This window comes from Panthera onca, chromosome A1 (genome assembly GCF_046562875.1).
Source record: "Panthera onca isolate mPanOnc1 chromosome A1, mPanOnc1 haplotype 2, whole genome shotgun sequence".
NCBI lineage: Eukaryota > Metazoa > Chordata > Mammalia > Carnivora > Felidae > Panthera > Panthera onca.
In genome coordinates, this window is record NC_138339.1 from 236,189,735 (window position 1) to 236,213,416 (window position 23,682).

General features: G+C 46.4%; 1 protein-coding gene across 3 annotated transcripts in view; it reads left to right on the plus strand.

The window, feature by feature from the left end:
• Positions 1 to 126: 126 nt before the first annotated feature.
• The window catches only part of MIPEP (mitochondrial intermediate peptidase), a 163,070-nt gene continuing 139,514 nt past the window's right edge, over positions 127 to 23,682 (plus strand). For 2 of the 3 annotated variants that reach the window (XR_009611586.3, XM_060637522.3), the window contains exons 1-7: positions 127 to 383; positions 3,065 to 3,238; positions 6,513 to 6,601; positions 9,641 to 9,727; positions 15,030 to 15,093; positions 19,412 to 19,594; positions 20,627 to 20,783. Coding sequence is in view for 2 of the 3 variants with exons in the window: in XM_060637522.3 (XP_060493505.1) it covers positions 195 to 383; positions 3,065 to 3,238; positions 6,513 to 6,601; positions 9,641 to 9,727; positions 15,030 to 15,093; positions 19,412 to 19,594; positions 20,627 to 20,783 (943 nt within the window). In the remaining variant the exon portion in view is untranslated. The remainder of the gene's footprint in view (positions 384 to 3,064; positions 3,239 to 6,512; positions 6,602 to 9,640; positions 9,728 to 15,029; positions 15,094 to 19,411; positions 19,595 to 20,626; positions 20,784 to 23,682) is intronic. The other variant, XM_060637520.3, reaches the window with a different exon arrangement.

Here is a 23,682-nt window from a genome sequence, read left to right on the forward strand (position 1 = left end):
CGGAGCGACGCTCTTGCTCGCGGGACTCCGACGTGCTCACGTTCTGAGGGCCTCGAGCCCCGACCCGGAAGCGCTGGCGTCACGTGGTGCGGCGTGGCCCGCTGCCTTGGAAACGCGGTGCGCGTGCTCCAGGCGGGAGCCGCGGTGCAGGGGCGGGGTCTCGCGGCGGGGGAAGGGGCTGCTCTGGGCTCGAGATGCTGGGCGCCGGGAGGCTGCGCGGGCTCGGAACCCGGGCAGCGCCTCTGTGGCCCGGGCGAGCGGGCTCGAGGGGCCTCGGAGCCAGGATCCGCGCCCGAGGGGTCAGCACCAGCTGGTCCCCGGTGGGCGCCGCCTTCAATGTCAAGCCCCAGGGCCGCCGCCTGGACCTGTTCGGCGAGCGCCGGGTGAGCGGCGCGGGAGGGGGCTCCCCTCGGACCCCCCGCGTGGCCCAGCAGGGATCCGGGCCGGGTCTTTTGGGTCTGGGAGGAGCCGGGCAGCGAACCCGCTTTGTACAGTAGGGTGTCGTGTGCGCTCTCGGTGACCTTGCCCGTCACCTCCTCTTTGAGGGGCTGGTGTAGGGGGGGCGGGGCGGCCTTTAGGGGTCCTGCCCCCCAGAATGTGGGTCCTGGGACCTGCCTCGTGTGAGCCCTCGCTCCACGTGCACTTAAAATAGTTCGTTTTGGCGGTGGCGGTGAATCCCGCCTGCCGGGTCCCGCCCTCGCCTCACACTGGGACCAACCCCAGCTGAAGTGCGCTTCTGCCCCAACCCAACCCTAGTGCCTTGGCGCCTCGCCCTGCAGCTCACGGGCGGCGTCAAGTTTCCGTGTAATTACTGATGCCGGCGATGATCGAAATGCCGGTTTAAATTTTTTCCAAAGCTCTGGGCTCTTCTTGTTATAAAACACAAAAACTGTTGAGAACCGTCTAATTTCCTATAATGCGATGGCGTTGATCACGTTGATTTCTTCCCCCGGGAAGTCACTGACTGAATTCTTTGGTTCCTGTTTATTGCTACGTCCACACACGCAGCAGGTGTCTGGTGTTACGTAGGCAGTCAATATTTACCGAACGCCTGAGTTAAAGGTGAAAGGAAGGCACGCTTGAAAGGCATTTACCCTTCTATTCCTGTTGTACTTTACATTTGTGGATTTTACCCTCCTCGGGTTGTTACTTTTATGTTTGCCTTTTAAATTTCTTCATTATCTGTACCATTGCCTTTCTTGTAGGAGCCTAGGATACCGTTAACAGTGAGCTTACTGATTTGAGTGTTTTCTTATTTGATCTCTGCCATTAGCTTTGACTGTTTTAAAAATATTTTTGTACGAAATCGGCCAACTTCCATAGGGGTAAATACCAGAATAAGGTCTTAACATACTTGGTGAGAGGAGAACAACCACGTATAGGTATTGAGTAGAAAGATGAAAAAAGTAAGTTTGGTTTTGGGTGGATGAAATAGAACTAATTTTAGGTTTGTTTTTTTTTTTTTTTTGTAGATCACGAGTTTAGATACTGACATTAGATTTTCAGGTACCTGAATTGGTTTTTGATTAAACAAGAGAACAACACAAAACCACAAAGGTTTATGTAGTTTTTTTTTTTTTTTTAAATCATTTCCATAACTAGTAGTCTGAGGTTTAGAATTCCCAAGAGCAGTGTGGAGAGGTGTGCTGGGAAATGAAAAATAGTCTGTACTTGAATCAAATTAAATCAGTGTAGAGAATCTAATTTGGTTTTGGTCCTGATTCTGCTCTGCCCGCAACTGTCTTTTATTTTTTTCATTATTTAATCAGTTTGGAGAGAGGTTAATTTCACGCATCCCTTCTTGCAGAAAAGGTAGGCCTTATCGGTCCTGAAAATTTTACCTCTTGCTGTTTTCCAAAATCAACATATTAGTCATCTGCAAAGTTAAACTACAGAGCTAAGCGCTGGTCCGTTAATTTGTCTCATCCAGGAGTTTGCCCATGTGGTAGGCACTATGCTGGGCAGCTGGTTAAAATGATGAAAGCGGTTCCTCCCTCTAGGATTTTGCCTTCTCAGGAGAGACTTTCAAACAGATAAATTGCAATACAGAAGTATGGAAAAAGTGTGGGCTTTGGAGATGTACGAAGCAGGCTCAAGTTCTGTCTTTGCCGCAATTAATGACCTCAAACTTTTTTTTTTTTTGGCTTCTTAAAGTGTGTTTCCTTATGTGTGAAAGAAGAATGATGGTTCCTGCACTAGGATTATGTGATTTAAATGAGGGAACCTATATTAGGTACAGAATTCTCCTCTTGGCGTGCAGTAAATGCATAGGAAATGCTTTGTGTTTTCTATCCTGCCTTCCTGAGTGCTGGAACGAGAGTGTTTGAACTGGTAGAAAAGGATGGTCATTCCCATTGGATTAGTGATCTTTGTCCTTATCAAGATGCTGAAATGCTTTCGGAAAGTATAAAATTTGCTGCTTTCAGCCAATGAGTTGGTTTTAACATGCTTATTAAATCTTCCTGAAGTGTCTATGTGCTCAACTCATTCTCTCTATCCTGAGTTGTGGAATACTTAGTTCTAGGTACTGGACTGGACCCAATGGCCAGCAGCGTCCACAGAAGACTTTACATATACTTTCTAATCTGGTATACCTGTATCCATGCTGTCAGATATGTACTGTCATCCCCATCGTGCTTAATGAGAAACTTAGACCCAGGAGGAGAGAGAACTAGGCCAACCGAGGTCATATGGCTGATGATGATTACAGCTAATATCTATTAAATGGCTTTCTGCGTGCCAGGCAGTGTTGAAATGCTTTAAAAACACGTATCATCTCATTTAATCCTTGTAACTATGAGGTAGGGTCTGTAGTAGTGGCTGAGCTGGGTGTTGAACCTGTATCGTTCTATTTTTGTTTTGTATGAAATAATTAAAAATGAAAAAACATTCACATTCTTAAAACAGGTGTCGTTTAATCTATGGAATGACGTGGGAAATGTGAACATGGTATTATGTGATATACCAGTGAAAACCGAGATTTCCTCTCTGAGAAAAGGACTTACACTTAACACCGAAATATCGTGTTTTTAGTGACAAATGGGAACTGTTCTCTGGATTGCAGGGTCTTTTTGGAGTTCCTGAGCTCAGTGCCCCAGAAGGATTTCGGGTCGCCCAAGAAAATGCCTTGAGGAAGGCAGACTTGCTTGTGCAGCGCGTGTGCTCCGTGGCACCTGGGCCCCAGACCGTGCTCATTTTCGACGAGCTCTCTGATTCCTTGTGCAGGGTGGCCGACTTGGTAAGACGCTTGTTCTCATGGGAGAAAGTCATTAGGAAGGGAAAAATGTAGAGGAAGGGGTGACATGTAGAACTTGTACTTTAATACGTGTAGTTACGAAAATAGCACGTGATGTATCATCAAACAATGATTACTCGTATGGCAAAGATTCCTCATAAACACTTCTACGAGAATTTTAAGAGGACATTTACCTGCACATGACAGTAAAATTAATCCTATGAAAAGCCAGTTTTTATCACCCTTTTCAGAAATGTCTTTCCCGGTGAAAACTAAGATTTGGATACGAAACTGATTGCATTAGTGGCTTCCTTTTTTCACATTTTGAAGTTGAAACAGACATATACCTCCGTCTCTTCGCGAAGAAGCCCGTTGCTGAGATAGAAGGCACACGTGTGTCTGCCCTAAAGAGCCACGTCTTCAGTAGTCGCGTCGTCAGAGTGGCGCACGTGATCCAAAACTGAACCCTCCTGAGCCTGTCTACTTCGTATCAGACTCTATATTGCCTTCCCTTCACATGCGTTCAGTGTCGAGCCCCCACCACGTGCCAGGCTCTGTTCTAGGCACTGGCAATGCGGCTCATGACGCACACGGTCTCTGGCCTCAGGGAGCTGATGTTCCGATGCCAGCTTTTTTTTTTTAGATCTTATGAGGCACCAGGCCCTGGTAAGAGGTTTACCTGGGTTAACTGAACTGACCGTCTTAGCATTTTCAGTTGAGGAAAGAAAGGCAGTAACAGGTTAAGCGATGTGCCCAGGGTCACCCTCCCGTAGGTGGTGGGGCTGGGCTCAGAGTCCAGGCGTTCTGGCTGTAGAGCTCAAGCCCTCAACCCGCTGTTCTGAACCTCCTCCTGGCTGGCTGGCTGCTTAGGTCAGATGAATAGGTCTCCCTTACCTGGAGAGGTTGGAGTGTCACTTAGCTTTTTGAAAAGGATTTATTTTTAAAATTATCATTTGGCAAAATTGGCTTCTCTCTGGGGCTGGAGTAGTTCTGTGAATTTTAACTCGCGTATTCACGTAGCCACCGCCACAGTTAGGGTACATCGTGCTTAATGTACATCTCATCACCCCCCAAAAGCCCCTGTATAGTCCTGCCCAGGCCTCCCCTCTTGCCTCTGGCAACTACCCACCTGTTCTCCCTCCCGCAGTTGGCCTCTTTTAAAATGTCAGATAAGTGGAATCACTTGCCCTTTGAAAATGACCTCTTTCACCCAGAGTAACACCTCCCCGTCTTTGTTTTTCGCATGTTTGGAAGTCACTTCTCGGTTTTATAGGGTCTCGGTTTGCCCTGCGAATGCTTTGGGTGGAGGAGGAGAAGGGAGAGGCACTCACTGCCCCAGGACCCCTCACACCTCCTCCGTGTAATTGTGCCGATGGAATCTGCAAAGGGACATAGTTGTCAGGGAATTTCACTTATGTGCAATCAAGTACTGGCTTTATGTCTTCGTTGGTGGTTTATTTGTTGTCTTAGCCTGCATTTTAATTAAGTGGTGGTCTAGGATTTTTTTTTTTCCCCCACAGTTTTGCTTTTGCTCCTCGCTGAGAGATCTTAACTCTCTGCCCCGTAGCTTGTCCTGTTTTTAAAGTTTTTTATGATTATGAGGTATAGTAGTATCTCATTTAAAAAGTTAAAAAAAAATTTTTTTTAATGTTTATTTATTTTTGAGACAGAGAGAGACAGAGCATGAACGGGGGAGGGTCAGAGAGAGAGGGAGACACAGAATCTGAAACAGGCTCCAGGCTCTGAGCAGTCAGCACAGAACCCGACGCGGGGCTCGAACTCACATACCGCGAGATCGTGACCTGAGCCGAAGTCGGACGCTTAACCGACTGAGCCACCCAGGCGCCCCTCATTTAAAAAGTTTTAAATATGACTTGTATGTGGAAATCTTTGAGTAAAAAAGTCAAAGAACCTTCTGCCTTTTCTTTTTTAAATGTTTATTTTTGAGAGAGAGAGCGTGAAGAAGGGGTAGAGAGAGGGAGAGAGAGGGAATCCCAAGCAGCCTCCGTGCTGTCAGCCCAGAGCCTGATGTGGGGCTCAAACTTATGAACCATGAAATCATAACCTGAGCCGAAAGCAAGTCGGACGCTTAACAGACCGAGCCACCCAGGTGCCTCGAACCTTCTTCCTTTTGAAGTTTTAAGGTTTTATCTGCCAGTAGGATCAATACCATAATAGGGCAAGGATTTTATAAACTATGATTTGCCACCAAATGGACATTCGCTTTCTTTTTCTTTTTTTAGTACATTTCCTATGTAACAGTATTGTTTTCCTCATCAGTATTACAGATGAATTTTAAAATGTATGCCAGTATCTTGAAATTAATATTGATGGTAAATTCTGCAACGTGTAGATTAGTAATTTGTACAAATTGTAAATTCTACATAGCTAATTTTTCAGGCACTAATGTTATCTCATTGTTACATCGGATGTATAAAACTATGGATTTAAATGTTTTTACATTGAAAACTAATAATAAAATTAGGAACTTTGACCTTGTGGTGATTTTATGTCGTATTATAGTCATACATGTTCTTTTCTCAGAGAACGAGGAACATCCGTGATATTTTGTAGTTCCCTTGCGTTTTTCTTTTGAAGTACACTGCAATCAACATGAAAACTAAAGTCTAACTTTACATGACTTCATTAAAAAAGTAGAAAGAAGCGTAGCTCAGTTAAATGCTGAGGTCAGCGTAGCAGCTGCTGCAGGCCCTGGTGATTGTGAGTCACGGGAGGTAAGAGTAGGAATCCACTTTTATTAAAAGGCCTGCGAAGAGAGAATGTGCCTTTGTTTTCTGCACAAAGGCTAGAATGTAGTTAAATCAGTCTTGAAACTGTGCTGTGTGTCAATTAAAACAACACAAAAAGAGAAGCCTGTAAGAGCTGTTCTCTGCAGCCAGGTTAACGTGTGAGAAGCGCACCGCAAACGATCTTAGCCAGAAAGTTGTAGAGTATTTGAAATAAAATTCTGCTTCTTTTGAACTACAGAATTAGGGAGAATTTCCTTGGCGTTTACGTTTGAAGGAGAACGGCTTTCCTAAAAGGAGGCCAGTGAACGTATTTTCTCTGGCACGATCCCCGCTGGATCCGGGGACTCAAAACACGTTGAGAAAGGGGCCGCTTCGCCGGACTCGTGTAGGAACAGCTCAGGAATGGCAACGCGGGGGTCGGAGCCAAGGGGCTGACTCGACGGCGGAGGCTGTCCCTTCTGCCCTCTGATCTCGGAGGAGAGCCTTCCGTCACACGCCCTCTCGGTTTTGTCTTTCTTCCTCATTAGGCCGATTTTGTGAAAATCGCCCACCCCGAGCCCGCGTTCCGAGAGGCGGCGGAGGAAGCCTGTACGAGCATCGGCACCGCGGTGGAAAAGTATGTTCTGTCCCCTCCCGCCCCCGTTGCGGTCTCGGGCGACGCGGCTTTGTGGATTTGCGCTTCCGGACGCCTGTCCGCCGGGCTCGCCCCCCGCCCGCCCGCAGGGTAGGGGACGGCCTGCGCTGCCCTGGGGGGCGGGGGCGGGGGCGTGGCCCCGTGTCTGTCTGTCCGTTCACCGTTCGCTCGGTCGCCTGGCTTCCCCGCCAGCCAGGCGGTCACGTGCTTCGCCTCGCCTCGCGTCTGCTGCGCGGAAGGCGGGCTCACACCGCGGTCGCGTGACGCACAGAGCAAAGCTCCGCCGTCCTGGTGGCCGTCGTCGCCGCCGCGTTGAGTCAGAGTCTCTCCGTGTCTGGACGCCAGCGGCCCTGCAGGCCCCCCAGCGCGGGGTCGGGGAGGGTCTAGGGCGCTCAGAAAGGCAGCCCGGAGGGCCGAGGCGGGCCGGGGCTGTGACGGAGCGGGCTCGGGTGACCCCGAAGGGCCTCGAAAGGCCTCGCGCCGCTCCCGAGGGCTCGGCAGCGCTGGCGAAAACCACCCCCAGCTGGGCCGCGCGGTACCGAAGGCTCTTCGGCGCCCGACGCGCTGACGTCGCCGCCCAGCGTCCCCCGCGAGAGAGCGCCGCGGCTCGCCCGGTGGGGACGCGGCGGCCTCCCGGCTTGGACGGGGACCTGCTGCTTGTGCCCCGCGGAGCGTCACCTGCTCTGCTGGGGACAGTGCCTGGGATCTCCTGTCGCCACTGCTGCTCGCCGCGGCAGGTTGAAAGAGATGAAGCCGGTCGCCGCCGACTCCAGACACCCGGCGCGGGGCGGGGGGCGGCACCGGGGGGGGGGGCTCCTTGGGAGAGAGCACGCCTCGTGCAGGGAAAGGTCCCAAGAAACGAGTCGGAGCTGCCCGGGTGCCCGGCTGAGCCACCTTGAACGCTGCATCGGGCCTGAGTCTATTTCTTTTATTTTTTTATTTTTTTTTTTTTCAACGTTTTTTATTTATTTTTGGGACAGAGAGAGACAGAGCATGAACGGGGGAGGGGCAGAGAGAGAGGGAGACACAGAATCGGAAACAGGCTCCAGGCTCCGAGCCATCAGCCCAGAGCCTGACGCGGGGCTCGAACTCACGGACCGCGAGATCGTGACCTGGCTGAAGTCGGACGCTTAACCGACTGCGCCACCCAGGCGCCCCGCATCGGGCCTGAGTCTAGATGCGCTTCCGGTCTCGTGGATGTGGGTTCCGAGTTTTGCGGGGGGACCACAAGGGAGCCATGACCTGTAGCCGAGTGTTGTCCTGAGGACCCGGGCAAGGTCCTCCCTTCATCCTGCAGACGTGCGCCAGTCTTTCCCTGGGCGCCACACTCTGGCCACCGCCCGAGGCCTACCGAGGGCCTGAAGGGAGGGTCAGGAGGCAGAACTCGCAGCCTTCGCTCCATTCCCCGCCCTGCTCTCCATTCTCAGCGCCAGGGCTTCTCTTCTGCTTTGGTCTAGCTGAGCTGTACCTTTTTGTTTGTTTGTTTTTCAACATATATTTATTTTGCGGGAGAGAGCGCGCGCGAGAAAGTGAATCCCCCCGATGTGGGACTCCCAACTCACCAACGTGAGGTCACGACCTGAGCCCCAATCAAGAGTCAGACGCGTAACGACTGAGCCACCCAGGCGCCCTTAACCGAGTCCTATCTTAACTGCTTCCGTTGATCCTCGAGGAATCTATTTCCAGTAGCGGAAATAAAAGCCTGAGATGAGGTGTGTTTGTTTAGAGTCGATGCCAGCTGTAGGCTAGAGACCTTACCGCAGGATCTTAGGACACAAAACGTCACGTGGGACGTTGGCTCAAACCGCTGAAGAGAGGACACTGCGGGCTGTCTCTAAACCTGTCCTTGTGACACGCGGTGGCCCGTAGGGTGAGCGGGCCTGGGGGAGACAGGCGCCCACGTCAGTTTTCTCCCGGTTTCCTGGGAGTGATGCCCGGGTGCAGAGGCCGTGGTATGCCTGCCCTTCTGGGCGAGCATCCTCCCAGTGGCGGTGAGAGCCTCAGTCCCCTCGGTCTCTGGGGTGGCCGGTGAGAACACAGCAACAGAAACCCTTCCGTTTCTACAAAGCTGCAGGTGTTTGATTACGCACTGACTGGGGACCTCGGGTTCCTGAGTACCGACTGGCTGATGGTTCTTACCGCCTTGTCCTTCCCAGAGGACCTACCAGGCAGGGAGCAGATCGTATCCCAAACCAGTTCACTGTTTAGCCCCGAGAGTGCCAGGACTTTTTGGCGTCCGGGAAAGAAGGACTCAGGACCTGACTGTGGGATGGCGACCCGGGCTGAGGGCAAAACTGCTGTTGGGGGTGGGGGTGGGGGCAAGGGCAGGCTGGCAAGGCTAGTGTTTGTCCACTAGGGTGGGGAGTGTGTGCTCCACACGTAGCATGTCATTTAACCCTTAGGGTGACCTGAAGTCGGACAAGCTGGGGGGATTCAAATAACTTGCCCGAGGTCACAGAGTAGCGGTGGGCTTGGTGTTGCAGCTCGAGGGCGTGTCCTTGAACTCTCCCGGCGGTGTGGGCCTGCCACTCTGGCCCAGGAGGGCAAAGGTTACCCAGGTTCTAGGCTCTTCACTCGGGAACCGCAAAATCTTTGTGCCCATCCTTCCTCCCATCCTCGCTCCTTTCTCACTAAAAAGACCAAGAGAGAAGTGGCCATTGGCCTGTTGCTAACGGAATGAGTTCTCAATGGCAGCGGGCTCAGATCGCCAGCTACGTTCCTCCCGTCCCCTCCCTCCCGACTGCTCTTCTGGTTCCAGCTGCTGGTTGTGGCTTCAGATGTATCCTCTTACCTTTCAGAACCCTCAGTACCCTGACATCCCCGCCTGACGGACTCCCCGTTTCTGTTCTAACTGCGGTGATGCTCTCTCTCTTCCAAACGAAGAGACAAAACCAACCCCCAGAACGTTGGTCTCTGGACGCGTGCATGCTAGGATGTCACACAGTTCTCTTAATGTAACGCTAAAAACAAGGTATGAGAAAGTCATTTAATTGGTTTTTTTTCCATCTGTAATTTTTCTAGGTTGAACACAAATGTGGAATTATATCGAAGTCTGCAAAAATTGCTAGCTGACAAAAAACTTGTGGATTCCCTTGATCCAGAAACCAGGTACTGACTGCTTTGCGTTCCTTATGGTTGTGACCACAGAGGCCAGCAGATGGCTCTCCCACCCCCACCCCCACCCCCACTGCGTCTCCGCACTCCGGAGCCCCCCTCCGTCTGCAGCCCCCTCCATCTGGAACATTTCTTCCCGGAGTCTGCACGACTCCTGCACTTTCTTTAGGCCTTCACTCCTCCTCTGTACCAGGTCATGCCCTGTCCTCTTACCCTGCTTGTGTTCTCTTCTTAGTCCTGACCTTTTCCAGCATTTCTGTTTGCTCATTTGTTTACATCTCTCCGCCACCCTAGATGGGGAACTCCGGGAGGGCAGGGACCCGGTCTGTTTTGTTCAGAGCTGAATCCCGGCTCCTAGAGCAGTTCCTGGCCTGTAGTAGGTGCTTACCAAAGGAATGAGTTCCTCTAAACAGTTGGGAATTACACGTAGCTTCATGCGTGAAGTTCCATCATCGATACCACCGGAAGATAGAAACCAGTTGATTTTATTGACTGGTGGGATGTCAAGATCCTTGAAATGATTTCCTTTGGTTCCTTAGATGGCCTTTATTATTCCGAACTGAAAAAGCTACATTTCTAGGTCAGCCCCCCAAAATATTTGATACAGGATCTTAGATACCATGTTTCTTTGCGCACATTTATGTACATATTAATAATTTTATAACTTTGTCATTAAGCCATCTATATATTACTCATCTCGTGGCTCAGAGGGTATACGTTTTCTTACCTGTTTGTGGTGTTTACTTCTTTTCACTCTCCGATTCTCCTCCTGCTTCCTTCTCTCCTTTCTGTCTCCACACAGGGCTTCTGAGCCCCCACGAAGCCGTGCTCTGCAGGGATCCGTCGATAATGGGATTTTGTTATTTATCTGATGTATGAGTACCGTGCCATACGAATTGCACGATGAGGCTGTCTTTGGGGCATTAATTTCCCCCGAATTCCTAGCATGCAGATACTTGCTTGACCTTATTTCACTTCGTCAATTCTCATGCTGAGGATACTGGGAAAGCTGGTGGTATCATCAGACTAGTTTGTCTTCATTCTGATTTTAGGCTTGAACCTGATACTGTCTTCATTAGCAAAACATGAGAGGCTGAATGCCTGCTCATTGTGCTGCATTTATACTCAGCTGGTATTGACTGAGTAGCGACCACAGGTTATTCATTATCATTTTGCTAAAGATTGACTTTTCTGTATTTAATGTGTAAAAATTGTAGTGGAATAGCGGACCATTTTAGGTACAAAGGACTTGTTCTGACAGGATGCATACCGCATTTCTAGATGTTCCTAAAAATGCCAACAGGATTTTTTTTTTTTTATTTTTTATGTTTCTACTCTTAAGTTTTTTAATGCTTTATTTTTGAGAGAGAGAGAGAGAGAACATGTTGGGGGGGAGGGAGAGAGAGAGAGAGAGAGAGAGAGAGGGGGAGAGAGAGAGGGAAGGAGGGAGACACAGTATCCGAAACAGGCGCCAGGCTCCAAGCTGTCAGCACAGAGCCCGACGCGGGGCTCGAACTCAAGAACTGTGAGATCGTGACCTGAGCTGAAGTCGGACGCTCAACCGACTGAGCCACCCAGGCGCCCCATATGAAGTTTAAATGAAATAATGAAAGTAAAACGCTTTGCCAGTGTCTTGCACATAGTAGCCATTCAAAGAATGAGACCCTTCCATCCTTAAAGAAAGGTAGAACAGAGAGCCTGTCACTTAACAGAATAGAAACAGAGTAAGAATAGTGTTTTAATGGTTTGGGATAATGGGTCCCCTCTAGTTAGGTGTCAGTTGATAAATAGTTATGGAGGATCCCTTTTTGGCTCAGTTTCTTGGAATGTATCATAAAGAAAAGGATAAAGAGATTTATGTGGCAAGGAATTTTATCATAGCATAGATTACAGAGTGGGAAAAATGAAAATATTTTTAGTTCGTGGGACCAAATGTTACGAACGTTAAAAGCCATGGTTTTGAGGGCATTCAAAGAAATGTTCAGTGTTTGTGGTACAGTTTGACAAGAAAAAGCAGGATACAAACGTCCATGTTAGTTGGCTCCCACTTACTCAGAACAAGGAGTATAATATACTGAGAGTAAATTGGATAGAAGCCAAGGGAAGGTCTTCTCTTGTTGGAGTTAGCCACACGTTCGTTGCCACTGAGACGGTGTCTTCATGAGACCAAAGATACTGCCTCTGCCCGTGCATTTCGGGACGGACATCCCGCTGGGTGTCCCCCACCGGCTCACCCAGCCCAACAGCCAGGGCGAGTGATGTTCCAGTCTGAGGACTTCAGTGCCCTTTACGTCCGTTCGGAAACTCAGCAAACATTCTTCCAGTACCTACTATGTGCTAACTTCTCTAACCTTATTGTAGTTAGTTTCACGTCGTCTTAAAAACACAAGTAGATTGGAGGGAAATATAAGAACTTTAATAGGGGTTGTCTTTGCTGAGATTAGCAATTTTAATTTTTTCCTACATTTCTACAGTAAAGCTGTTATACAATAAACCTACATTATATAATGTAATAAACTTACATTATACAATAAATTTCCATCCCTATTTATCAACCCCCGTTATCTTTTTTTTTTGCTTTTTTTGTCTTATAAAAACAAACAGAAAATACCTTTGCTAGAAAAGATAAAGCGGAATGTTTTTCAGGTTGACTGTTCAGGAAGGGAGATCACCGTGAGATAGAGATAATGGGGATATTTTAGGGGCTCGAGTGAAGCCCTTAGCATTATTTAAGAAAGAAGGCGAGTGACTAGATTATTAATGTGGTCTGTTGAATTTTCAGAATTTTTAGAACGTTAATTCTGTCCATTCAAAGTATAGTGGGCAATAATCAGGAAGATAAGTATACCCTTTCTAAAGAGTCAGGGAAAGCCAGGAGAGTAGATCAAGTATTTGGATAACTTAATTCCTGGAAAAAAAATAGTTTAAAAAATTACTATTGACAGAAAGAGGTGTTACACTTGAAATTGGTTCCAAGTGTGCAGCAGGATTAAAGAGAAAAGAAAACAAGTCCCATCAGCCAAGAAACCCAGCTTCCGGCACAGCATCAAAGAATTTAATGTTCAAGTGGCTGCTACCAGTTGGAAGAAAAACTGAAAACCTGGTGCAGAAGGCCTTTGAAAAATTGTCCAAGTGTACGCTGTTTCATGTTTTTAATTATTGGGGTTTGGATGGAGTTGAAATAAATAAGTAATTATCATGGTGGCATTCACAGGTTTGTAGTCTATGAATAAGGAACAGGCTTCTACATGTAAAGCTAATCGTAACTATTTTTCACGCTCTGTAATACATGTATTGACTTTTTAAAACATTGGTTGCCGCTGTGTTTCATTCTCTGCTTATTATATTTAAGCATCCATGATTCGCTCGCGTGGCTCCAACATAACCTTTTGCAAAGATTCTGTGTTCTCCGAACGATTTTTTTTTTTTTTTTTTTTTTTTTTTGGATTAAGGTTGTTGAGTGGAAATCACCAATGCCTCCGGAGCCTACAGCAGAGGAACCTGATTTGGTTGGTAGTGGGGGACAGCCCGCAGAGGCCTCGCAGCGGAGGATAGGGTGATTCCTGGGATGCCGGTTTAATGACACTAAGGACTGCTGACCCTGACAGAGGTCGTCCCGGAGCCTCCCAGGCTGGCAAGGGTTACAGCAGCCTGGCCTAGGCTGGAGGTGTAGGGAAGAAGGGGTTAATTCGGGTGATTGCCTCACTTCTGGTCCTCCCCCCCGTCACCACCCAAATAAATAGCTACCACTTAAGGAGTAATTTTCACATGCTAATAAAGAAGTGAGGTGGAGTTATTTGTTACTTACAGGTTAGTAATACTGGCAGAAGTGCTTTCAGAAACGCTCTCGTTTCCGGATCCCCTGATATGTATCTACCGGTCAGATTTACTTACGAGTGGGATTAGATCCTCATCTCCCGGACATCAGGGACCGTGTTTTCCACTGAAGTAGATGTGAAGAGCTGTGTGTACTCGTCCTGTTTCCATAGCTCGCCAAATTTTCTCTCAATTAGTACGTGTATGAATTCAGTATTTGGGTTCCTTTGGTATCTAACGGGAAAGTAAACAACATCAAGTTAGCTGAGAACTAAAAAGGGAGAGATGGACCTTCTAAGGATAAAATACTACAGGAGAAAATTAATGAAAAGGTACCCCTTCCTTTAGATGTTGTTCAAGATACTTTCTGCTCCATGGTTTCTGGTTCTTCTTAGTGTCCTGATGAAATTGTTACATCAAGGAAAGGTGGGGAAAATTAGGGCATGTTTTTAAGTCTGCAGATGCATTTGATGATTATTAAAAACCTTGTTCTCACTGGGTGTTGTATGTAAGCGATGAATCATGGGAATCCACCCCCAAAACCAAAAGCGCGCTGTATGTTAGCCAACTTGATGATAAATTATATTAAAAAAAATGCAAAGAAAAAAGATGTTGCTTTCTACGGTGCATGCTAGTATGAATTCTGGAAATGGTGAGGGAACCTTCCATCACAAGTCTTAGCAGATAGGGGAGGAGCGTGGTGGGTGGGAGCTGATAAGTAAGGAACCTGCCTTTTAACAGCGATGCAGGAATGAAGGGTGATGGTTCGCATAGTGCTGACCTGTGCAAGGATGTTTCTGATGGTCTCTCTTTGAAGTTCCCAAATTCTTCATTTGTATCCTTGTTAGGACACTTGTATCTTTAACCTTGTGTTCATTCATTCAAAAAGTATCGGTTTCCTTCTGGGACCCGTGCCTTGTGGAACACACACGTCTTTACCCACAAGCAGTCTATGATACTCTGTAGTTCCGTTAAATATCCATGCTGGATTGTAGAGTTTTACCTATTTGCACTTAGCATGTGTACAGCCCACAAGCAGTTATTTGGTGGGTTGCATAAAGTATGCAGCAAGTGTTTTTTTGAAGGAAAGACGGTGGACAGTCAAAAAGATGTCCATCTTTTCCAGAAAAAACAAACAAAAAAAACGGCAGATAAGTTGGCCTCATTGGAGAAATTGTCATTCCTTTGTCAGTTAAAATTGTCAGTTTAAGACTTATCGTACAGTTAGCATGACGTATATGATACTAAATCACCCATCGGAGAGCTTAAAAGCCCAGTCCGTCAGCTACATGTTTGGACTGACTTCTAAGATGTTAAGCTCCTGGTTTTAAAGAAAGTGTGTGTGTGTGTGTGTGTGTGTGTGTGTATACACATCTGACTTTTGCAGAGTATGGTTGAAAAGTCCAATTTATTTACCAAGAAAGTGATTTTGTGAATAATTATTGTTACCCATTGTAACCTGGGTTCGTTTTGTTTATAGGCGAGTGGCTGAACTGTTTATGTTTGATTTTGAAATCAGCGGAATCCACCTAGACAAAGAGAAGGTGAATATTTCCTCTCTGGTTTTTCCTCTTGTTTTGCTCACGTCCAGTTGGTTTCTTTGTTGCTGTCGCCCTTGTGTGTTGCTTAAACTCGTTTGTCATAAAAACTCTTCGGGTGTTTGTGTCGCGAGATACTTCGATTAGTTGTGTCTGGATGGAGTGCTCAGACTCTGCCGGTCTGCCACCCGTGACAATTCGGAATTAAGACCTTGCTTGAGACACTGGGGGTGTTTTAGATGTGCATTGAGATGGGCAATATCGGGAAAGAGGCACGTGAGCAGGAAGGCTGAGAGTTGCGAAGGTCAAGGTTGGAAGTGGACGCACAGGGAACATTAAGAACTTGACAGAAGTACGCGTGTTCACATTACACACGTCTTTGACAGATCCACACGGTTTTGTTCCGGAAACAGGAAGCAGGGGTTCTACAGCGTCTACCCTGGGACAGGAGCGACCTTACCCATTGTTCACACCCCTCCTTTCACACATACGGAAATAGGACAAAGTGATCTGCTCAAGTTCTCATCCTTAGTATCCAGAGTTTCTAGCCCTGGCCACTTCTCTTTCTAGAACGCAGTATCCTACGAAACTTGAACGCCTCATTTCAGTATGAGGGCTGGGAGAATGGGGGTGAGTTGACCACCCCTGAAAATCTGCCCGCTCCACAGTTATCTCCCTACTTGCCTGCAGTCTATTATGGTTATGCTTTTTTTTTTTTTTTTTTTGTGGGTATGTTTCTCCTAATAAATAGAACACAGATCCACTTACCTGTTAATAGAGGTTAGTTCGTCAGAGTATTCTAGAAAGTAGAGGTCACAGTCTTGAGGGTATGTGTCATCTACAATAGGTAACATCATTTTGATTGGTGCTGGGTTTGAGTAATGCTGGGGCCGCTTGTAGACACGTGGATGTGTTTATGTGGCTTTAAGGGCTCAGCACGAGACTCCTGACCGAACCCTGAGCCCACACATGCCTCCCAGCAGCCTTGAGAGGCTGACAGGCACTACTGTAAATTCATGTTGCTTAAAATCGGCCTCTCTTCAAGCCAGATCTTTATTACCACTTCTCGGTATAATGAGTCCACTGTTCTCTGAGTCACTCAAATAAAAATTGGGGGTTAGTTTGTGTTTTTTTATTCCCAGTACTTTTATGCCGTAATTCGTGACAGAATCCTCGGATTGTTCTGTAGAGCTTCTGCATCTGTCCCCGCCCCCCCGACAGCTCACCTTGAACCTTATCGCCACACTGAGCTGTCCTAAAGGTCCTGGTCTTGCTGACACTCATTATAATTGATAGTTAAGCAATTGATAATTAAGCATTTGCTGTTTGAAGCATGTGTGTTTCATCACATCTTTATAGCCTCTCTGAGGCCCTTGCTGTCGCTCCCGTTTTGTAGATGAGGGACTGGGGCACCTCGAGTTTCTGTGATCTACCCAGGGTCACAGGGCCAGTAGCCGCAGGAGGCTCGGACTCCAGAGGCTGCTCGCCAACCTGGCTCGGGTTGTCTGCTGGTCAGTCTGACCCGTCTGTGAACGTCGAAGTGATTTCCTTGAAGTCTTGGTGTGATCCTTACCGTCCTGCCCAGAACCTTTCAGTCACTCTCCATTGCCTGTTGAAAAAGTATCAATGGCAGCTAATACGTAACGAAGAGTGTCCGTGGCGGTGCTTTCCCAGCCTTCCCTGTGCTCCCCTGTAACTCGTGACACCGTTGGGCCACTTTCGTGCGTGGTCCCCATCCTCCTCCTGCTGTCTGCTCACCCGGCCCGCCTGCCTCAAGCCCCCGCCAAGGCTTCATCCTCAGACCACCGTGTCCGCGAAGCTCTTACCAGTTCCCCAGATGAAAGTTTGTATTCATCTGAACTCCCATTCTATGTATTTCATGCACATGGCATTTACCTCTTCCTGCCTTTTCTCGAAGCGGTTCCTGTTGCGTTACTTGTCTAAATTCCAGGCTTCTCAAGGACCAAGAACATGGGTCATGTTTTTTTTCCAGTTTTGGCCTCAGCAAATATTGAATGACAGTATGGGAATCATAATAATACTAGCTAATACTAATCAGGTCTGATATTCAGAAGGACGATAGTGGAGAATACTGTCGTTCCTAGTAGAGAAAGTAGGTGAACAGTCTTATTTTATGTAATCTTCAGGAACCATGTTTTTGAAACTTTACCCAGAAGTGTTGGGTGTCAGGTCAAGGTCAGTTTTGCCGGCATTGAACTTGCTGCTTTTACGTCTTGAGTGTTCTTACAAGGGTAGCTGCCCCCCGCCCGGCAAGTAACTCCCTGGGAACTCATGAGCATTAAACATGCAAGTCAAGTAAACCTGCTGAATTCCTCTCTTATAATTTCTGTCTGTTCTCAAAGGTGTGCCACTAAAACAGGTAAGAGGAGACACGTTACCCTTTTTAAAAGAGAGATCTTGAAAGAAACCCACCAACATAATGTACACATTATAAAGGCCTGTATATTTTTTTCTGTATTCTTCCCATGTTATTTCTTATTTTATTGTAAAGGTCTCACATGAATATAATTGAAAAGTTTAAAATTAATGGAAGTATATATTTTTTAGCAATCATTTGATAACTTAGCACAACAATCTCATAGAATTCTTAGAAGTGTGAATACTGCATCTTTATCCCAGAATGATGAAATGCTATGCCTAGAAAATTGGTGAGGGCAGGAAGGAAACCCAGTTTTTAATTCCAGGGGGACTTTAACAGGTTGTAAATTCTTTGAAATAATCTTACCACTTTATTTTTTCATAGTCAAGGTTTTGTGGAACATTTTGGAACTGTAGTGCTATTCCCCATCTTTTGCCTTTTTTGGGTTATTCCAATGATTACCATTAGGTGGTGATAAATGGTCATAGTAGAAACAAAATAGGCAACAGGAAATCTGGACTTATAAAGACCTTGAAGTATCTGAAAACTCAGTTTTCCCACGAAGTTCGAATTTTCTATATTGTAGAATTTTTGGTTATTAATATATACTTAATTTTTCCCCAGCATCTTACCAAGTGTACATTGGCATCTAAAATACCTTTTTAAAAAAATTTTTTTTTAATGTTTCTATTTATTTTTGAGAAGAGAGAGACAGAGCATGAGTGGGAGAGGGGTAGAGAGAAAGAGGGAGAGAACCCGAAGCAGGCTCCAGGCCCTGAGCTGTCAGCACAGAGCCCGACGCGGGGCTCGAACTCACAAGCCGCGAGATCACGACCTGAGCCGAAGTTGGAAGCCCGACCAATTGAGCCACCCAGGAGCCCCTCTTAAATACCTTTAAAAAAAAATTAGTGCTGCTTAACCATGTTTTGGGGTCATAGTACAGTTCAGAATGTGCTGAGAGCTACTGACCCCCTTCCCAGAAAGACGTGCATCTGATTTCACCCGGAGCCTTTCATAGGTCCAGATGCCCCTCTAGTTTCCTAGTAAGAATGACTGCAAATTCATCCTCGTCCTCCAGTAGAGCTGGCTGATTATGTGCACTGTAGTTAGGTTTCATTCAGAACATCTGTGTCACCCCTCCGCTAATACGTGCTTTCTTAGGGGATTGTATATCCTCAAGGTGTGACTGCAAGAAAAAACCCCACATAGGTGTGCCAACACCATCCAATATCATGGTCAGGGGCTCGGCGGGCTGACGGGTGCCAGGCACGGAGCCGGAAGATACAGTCGGCCCTGCAGGCTCCGTCTGGCTCTGCCCCCCCCACCCCTGCTGGCCTTCGCTAGCTAATCAAGTGTGTGCAGAGGCAGAACTGCTAACGTGTGTCCCCCTCTGCATGCTCGTTACGCTCTTGTGAAGACTTACAGTAATTCCTTTCCTTCCCTTTGACCTTTCTGTCTAATCTTTTAGGATCGAGGATGTTTTCAAATGTGTCCTTCAAATACTCTTTTTAGCCCACAAACACTTATAAGGATCATATTGATTAGATTCAACTACCTGCTATTCTCTGATTCGCTTAACTAAGAGGTTTTTGGGGGGATAGGGAAGGATTGTGTACCTCCCTATGTTGTTAATTTCAAAATTATATAACCTAGACATAACAACTCTAGAATGTACGTAAATATTAAGCATAGAAACACTATAAAAACCATAGGATAATCATTTTGTTAAGATATTAAATGCATATCAAAAACAGAATTCACATAGTTCGTAGTATATTATTATATATTTATGGCACAAGCAATATACTCAATATTCATTTCATTTAATATATTTAGTATCTTATTCAATATGTTGCTTTACTGTCTTAATAGATGGTCTGTTAAGTCAGTTGTGAAATACTACTTTAAATGCCTTTAAATAACTTTTACTCCCTCTGCATGTAGCGTAAGAGAGCAGTGGACCTGAATGTTAAAATCTTGGATTTGAGTAATACATTTCTCATGGGAACTAACTTTCCCAACAAGATTGAGAAGCATCTCTTGCCAGAACACATTCATCAAAACTTTGTAGTCGCTGGAAATCACGTGATAGTTGATGGTCTACACGCAGAATCTCCAGATGACTTGGTATGTGTATTCCCCTCGCTTTATAGTCTAGGTCTCATCTGTGTTTGCTACTGTTTGAACCCAAAATTCAGTGATAACGTAATTATACCTTTAAAAATGCCTGGCTGGGATTGGACTAAAATTGGACTGTGGGATTATTCTGTAAATGCTTTGAATATGAAAATGGTTTAATTATTCATCTCATAAAGAACTCCTCATTTAAATTTTTTTTTATTAAAAAAATTTTTTTTCCTAAATGTTTATTTATTTTTGAGAGAGACAGAGACAGAATGCAAGCGGGTTAGGGGCAGAGAGAGAGGGAGACACAGAAGCAGAAGCAGGCTCCAGGCTCTGAGCTGTCAGTACAGAGCCCGACGCGGGGCTGGAACTCACGAGCTGTGAGATCATGACCTGAGCCGAAGCCAGACGCTAAACCGACTGTGCCACCCAGGGGCCCCAAGAACTCCTCATTTTTAAAGTACGGTAAAGAAATATATAACAATTACATTGTAGACTACCCAGATTCTTACTGCCTGTAGTCTTTACCTGGTTAAAGGTGCTTTATAGCACGTGTGTTGGGTAAAATTGGGTATGGTTGTGTATGTCCCCCCAGACCCCATGACCGAGAACTCCAGTCAAGTATGTGTTTATACCCCATGCTAGTTTCTGAATCTAAAAGCTTTATTCACTCTGTGTAAACCCTTATTTATTATTTTTTTTAATGTCTATTTTTGAGCGAGAGAGAGAGAGCACATGTGAGTACAAGTTGGGGAGGGGCAGAGAGAGAGGGAGATACAGAATCCAAAGCAGGCTCCCAGCTCCGAGCTGTCAGCACAGAGCCTGACTCGGGGCTCGAACTCACGAGCCATGAGATCATGACCTGAGCCGAAGTCGGACGCTTAACTGACTGAGCCACCCAGGTGGCTTACTTTCATTTTAAAGTAGTGATCACCTGTAGAAGAGAGGGGGTGAGAGTTAGCCTATATTTTTATTGCGTGGGCCTCCGTGTCACGGTACTTATTATACCTTCTACCATTTACATTTTAAATGTAGGTGCGAGAAGCCGCTTATAAAATTTTTCTTCATCCCAATGCTGGTCAGTTGAGATGTTTGGAGGAATTGCTCAGCAACAGAGACCTGCTGGCAAAGTTAGTGGGGTACTGCACGTACTCCCACAGAGCCCTGCAAGGAACACTAGCCCAGAGTCCAGGTAAGCTCGTTTACCCAGCTTTTTAAAACAGGATTTTCGCAAAACTCAGCTTCTATTTTACGTGGCTCTAAATGAGCGTTCTCTTTTTAATATCCTCAGAGCCCCATTTATTGAGATTTTCTGCCTGTTTAGATAGACCTGACCTTTAAATAGAGCCAGTAATTGGAAATATATTCTCTCCAACCGAGGTAGTTTATTTCTTGTGCACGTCGAGAGTGAAGTCATACTTAAATTTTCACTGATGCTAATTTAAATTCTGTTCATTTTAAGTCAACCGGTTTCTGTGTTCAACCCAACCACGTCGGTTAGGATTAGGATGAGAGGAGGGGAAAGATCAATGTGTCTGCTGAAGACAAGGTTGAATATAGGCTAGGACTATAAAAGCATGTGGTTATATGAACCTCCTTTTCAGAGGGAAGAGTGCTGGATGGGAAGGTGGGAAGAAGCATCCTGGGGTTTGTGAAAGTCTTGCCTTGTGCTCTGCTGAGCTCTTTATGATTTATGGTATATAAAGGAAACGTTACACGGTAGTACAAATATAAGCGTATATGGTAGGTTTGTTCAAAGGCAGATTAAATTGCCATAATAGTTCACACAGGGTCAGGAGCAGGGTAGCTGTGATGCTGGGACTGTTCAGTTCAAGATACCTGTCAGAGCTGGAACCTCCAAGACTTGGTGGTGGGTTGAGAGGGAGGAGGACACGGTGTGCCAGCTACCCTTGGTTTCCGGTTGAGCATCTGGGCGGACGTGCCCTTCACGGGTTGAGAGGGAACGCTGGAAATGAACTCTGTGTGGGCGGAAGATCACATCGTTGATTCTGTTCTGTCTTTATTCCTTCCGTGCGTATCCCTTCTCTCTCTAGTATGTTCCTGTCTTCTCCAGAGTGTTCTTAAAAATGGCCATTTCTTTTGCAAGCAGCCGTCTCCCTTGACCCTTCGAGGCTCTCTGCGAAGCCATAGGCACATCTCACTCCCCCCTTTGCTCATGTCGTTCCCTGCATGGGGAACAGCTCCCCCGTCCCAATCTGTCTGTTCAAATCCTATACATTTTTCAGTGTTCAGCCCCAAACCCACCTCTTTCACAAAGCCTTTTCACTTTTCACTTCCCTTAGACGCCCTTGTCTCTGAACAATTTGTTACACCCCATTTAGCTCCTAAATAGATCGTACAACAATTTGTGTTTTTCTGTGGTCGTTGTGGTCACCAGATTGTTAGGATGTTTTATTATTATTATTTTATGTCCGGTTGACCCTTGAACAGTGCAGGGGTGCCGACACCCCCCACCCCCTCATAGTTGAAAATCCACATGTAACTTTTGACTCCCCAAAACTTAACCACTGACAGCCCACTGTCAACTGGAAGCCTTACCAATGACAAACGGTTTGTCATCCATATTTGGTACGTTATATGTATTATGTACTGTATTATAATAAAGTAAACCGGAGGAAAAATGTTAGTAAGAACATCGTAAGAGAAAGCACGTTTATAGTACTATACTGTATCTGTTGAAAACTATCCACGTGTAAGTGCACCCACACTGTTCAAACCCGTGTTGTTCAAGGGTCAGCTGTGATAATAGTATGGTGCTTACTCTGGGCCGTTATTCAGTGCCTCCCCAGCCCTGTGAGGTAGATGTTCGTATCCACTTGATAGGATAGGAACCCAGGGTTAGTTATTGTGCCAAAAAGTGTCAGGGCTGAACCCTAAACCCATGCCCTAAGTGTATGGTCTTTGTAGGCTGTTTGAGACCAAACAGATGTATAAAAGGCATCATCTTCGTTCTTTGTCATCAGCCATTGATTTGACAAGTATTTACCGAGTGCCCACGATGTGTCGATATTATTGTAGGCCCTAGAAATAAATCAGTGTGTAACACAGATGGAAATTCCTGCTCTGGAGCGGTTTATATTTCTGTAAGGGAGATAAGACCGACCTAAATAGGTAAAGAACACAGTATTTTATTAGTTAATACGAGCTGTAGAGAAAACTGGATGGGGAAGGGGTTAAGGAATGTGAACGTGTGTAGATTTTAAACAGGGTTGACGGGACTGGGGGCGGGGCAAATGAGCATAGACTTGAAGGAGGTGCAGGAATAAGCCTGTGGCTCTTAGGGGAAGAAAGTTCCAGATGGAGGCACGGCAAGGGCAGAGGACCCTAGGTAGCTGGACACATCTGAGAAGCAAAAAGGGCAAAGTGGCGAGTGGAGTGAGCGAGGGGAGCGGGAAGAGGTGGAGGCAGATGCAAGGAGGAGCTGTGATCAGGGCTTTTCCTCGAGTGAGATGGGAAGTCATTTGGGGGTTTGAGCAGAGAAGTATGTCTCTTACATTTTGTCTGTATTACATTATATACAGAAGTATGTCTGTCTTACATTTTGATGGCAGGTCATGTCCTGCTGACACCGAGATAGGCTGCAGAGAGGCAAGGGTGGAGGAGAGGCCTGTCAGAAGGGGTTTTGCAGTAATCGTGATGAGAAAGATGGCGGCTTGACCAAAGTGGTGGCAGTGGAGTCATAGGATGTGTCAGATTCTAGAGACACAGCATTTTGAAGGGGAACCAAGATTTTTAAGCTGATCAACTGAAAAGACATAGTGAGTTACTGTCAACCAAGAGGGAGGGGACTGGAGGCTTCGTTTGGTTCAAGTTAAGTTGAGATGCCAATTGGTGTTCACATGGTGATGTTGAGTAGGCAGGAGTTGAGGAGAGGGCTCTGAGCCAGAGAGATAAATTAGGGTCTGTATTTTAGGGCATGACTTTGTCTGAGGTGTCCATGGGAGTGAGTGCATTTGAAGAAGAACGGAAGTCCAGGGACTGAGCTCTGGGCTCTCCCAAGTTTAAGACGTCAGGGATATGAGGAAAAGCCAGTAATGGCCGCCAAGAAGGAGCATCAATGAAAGAGGAGG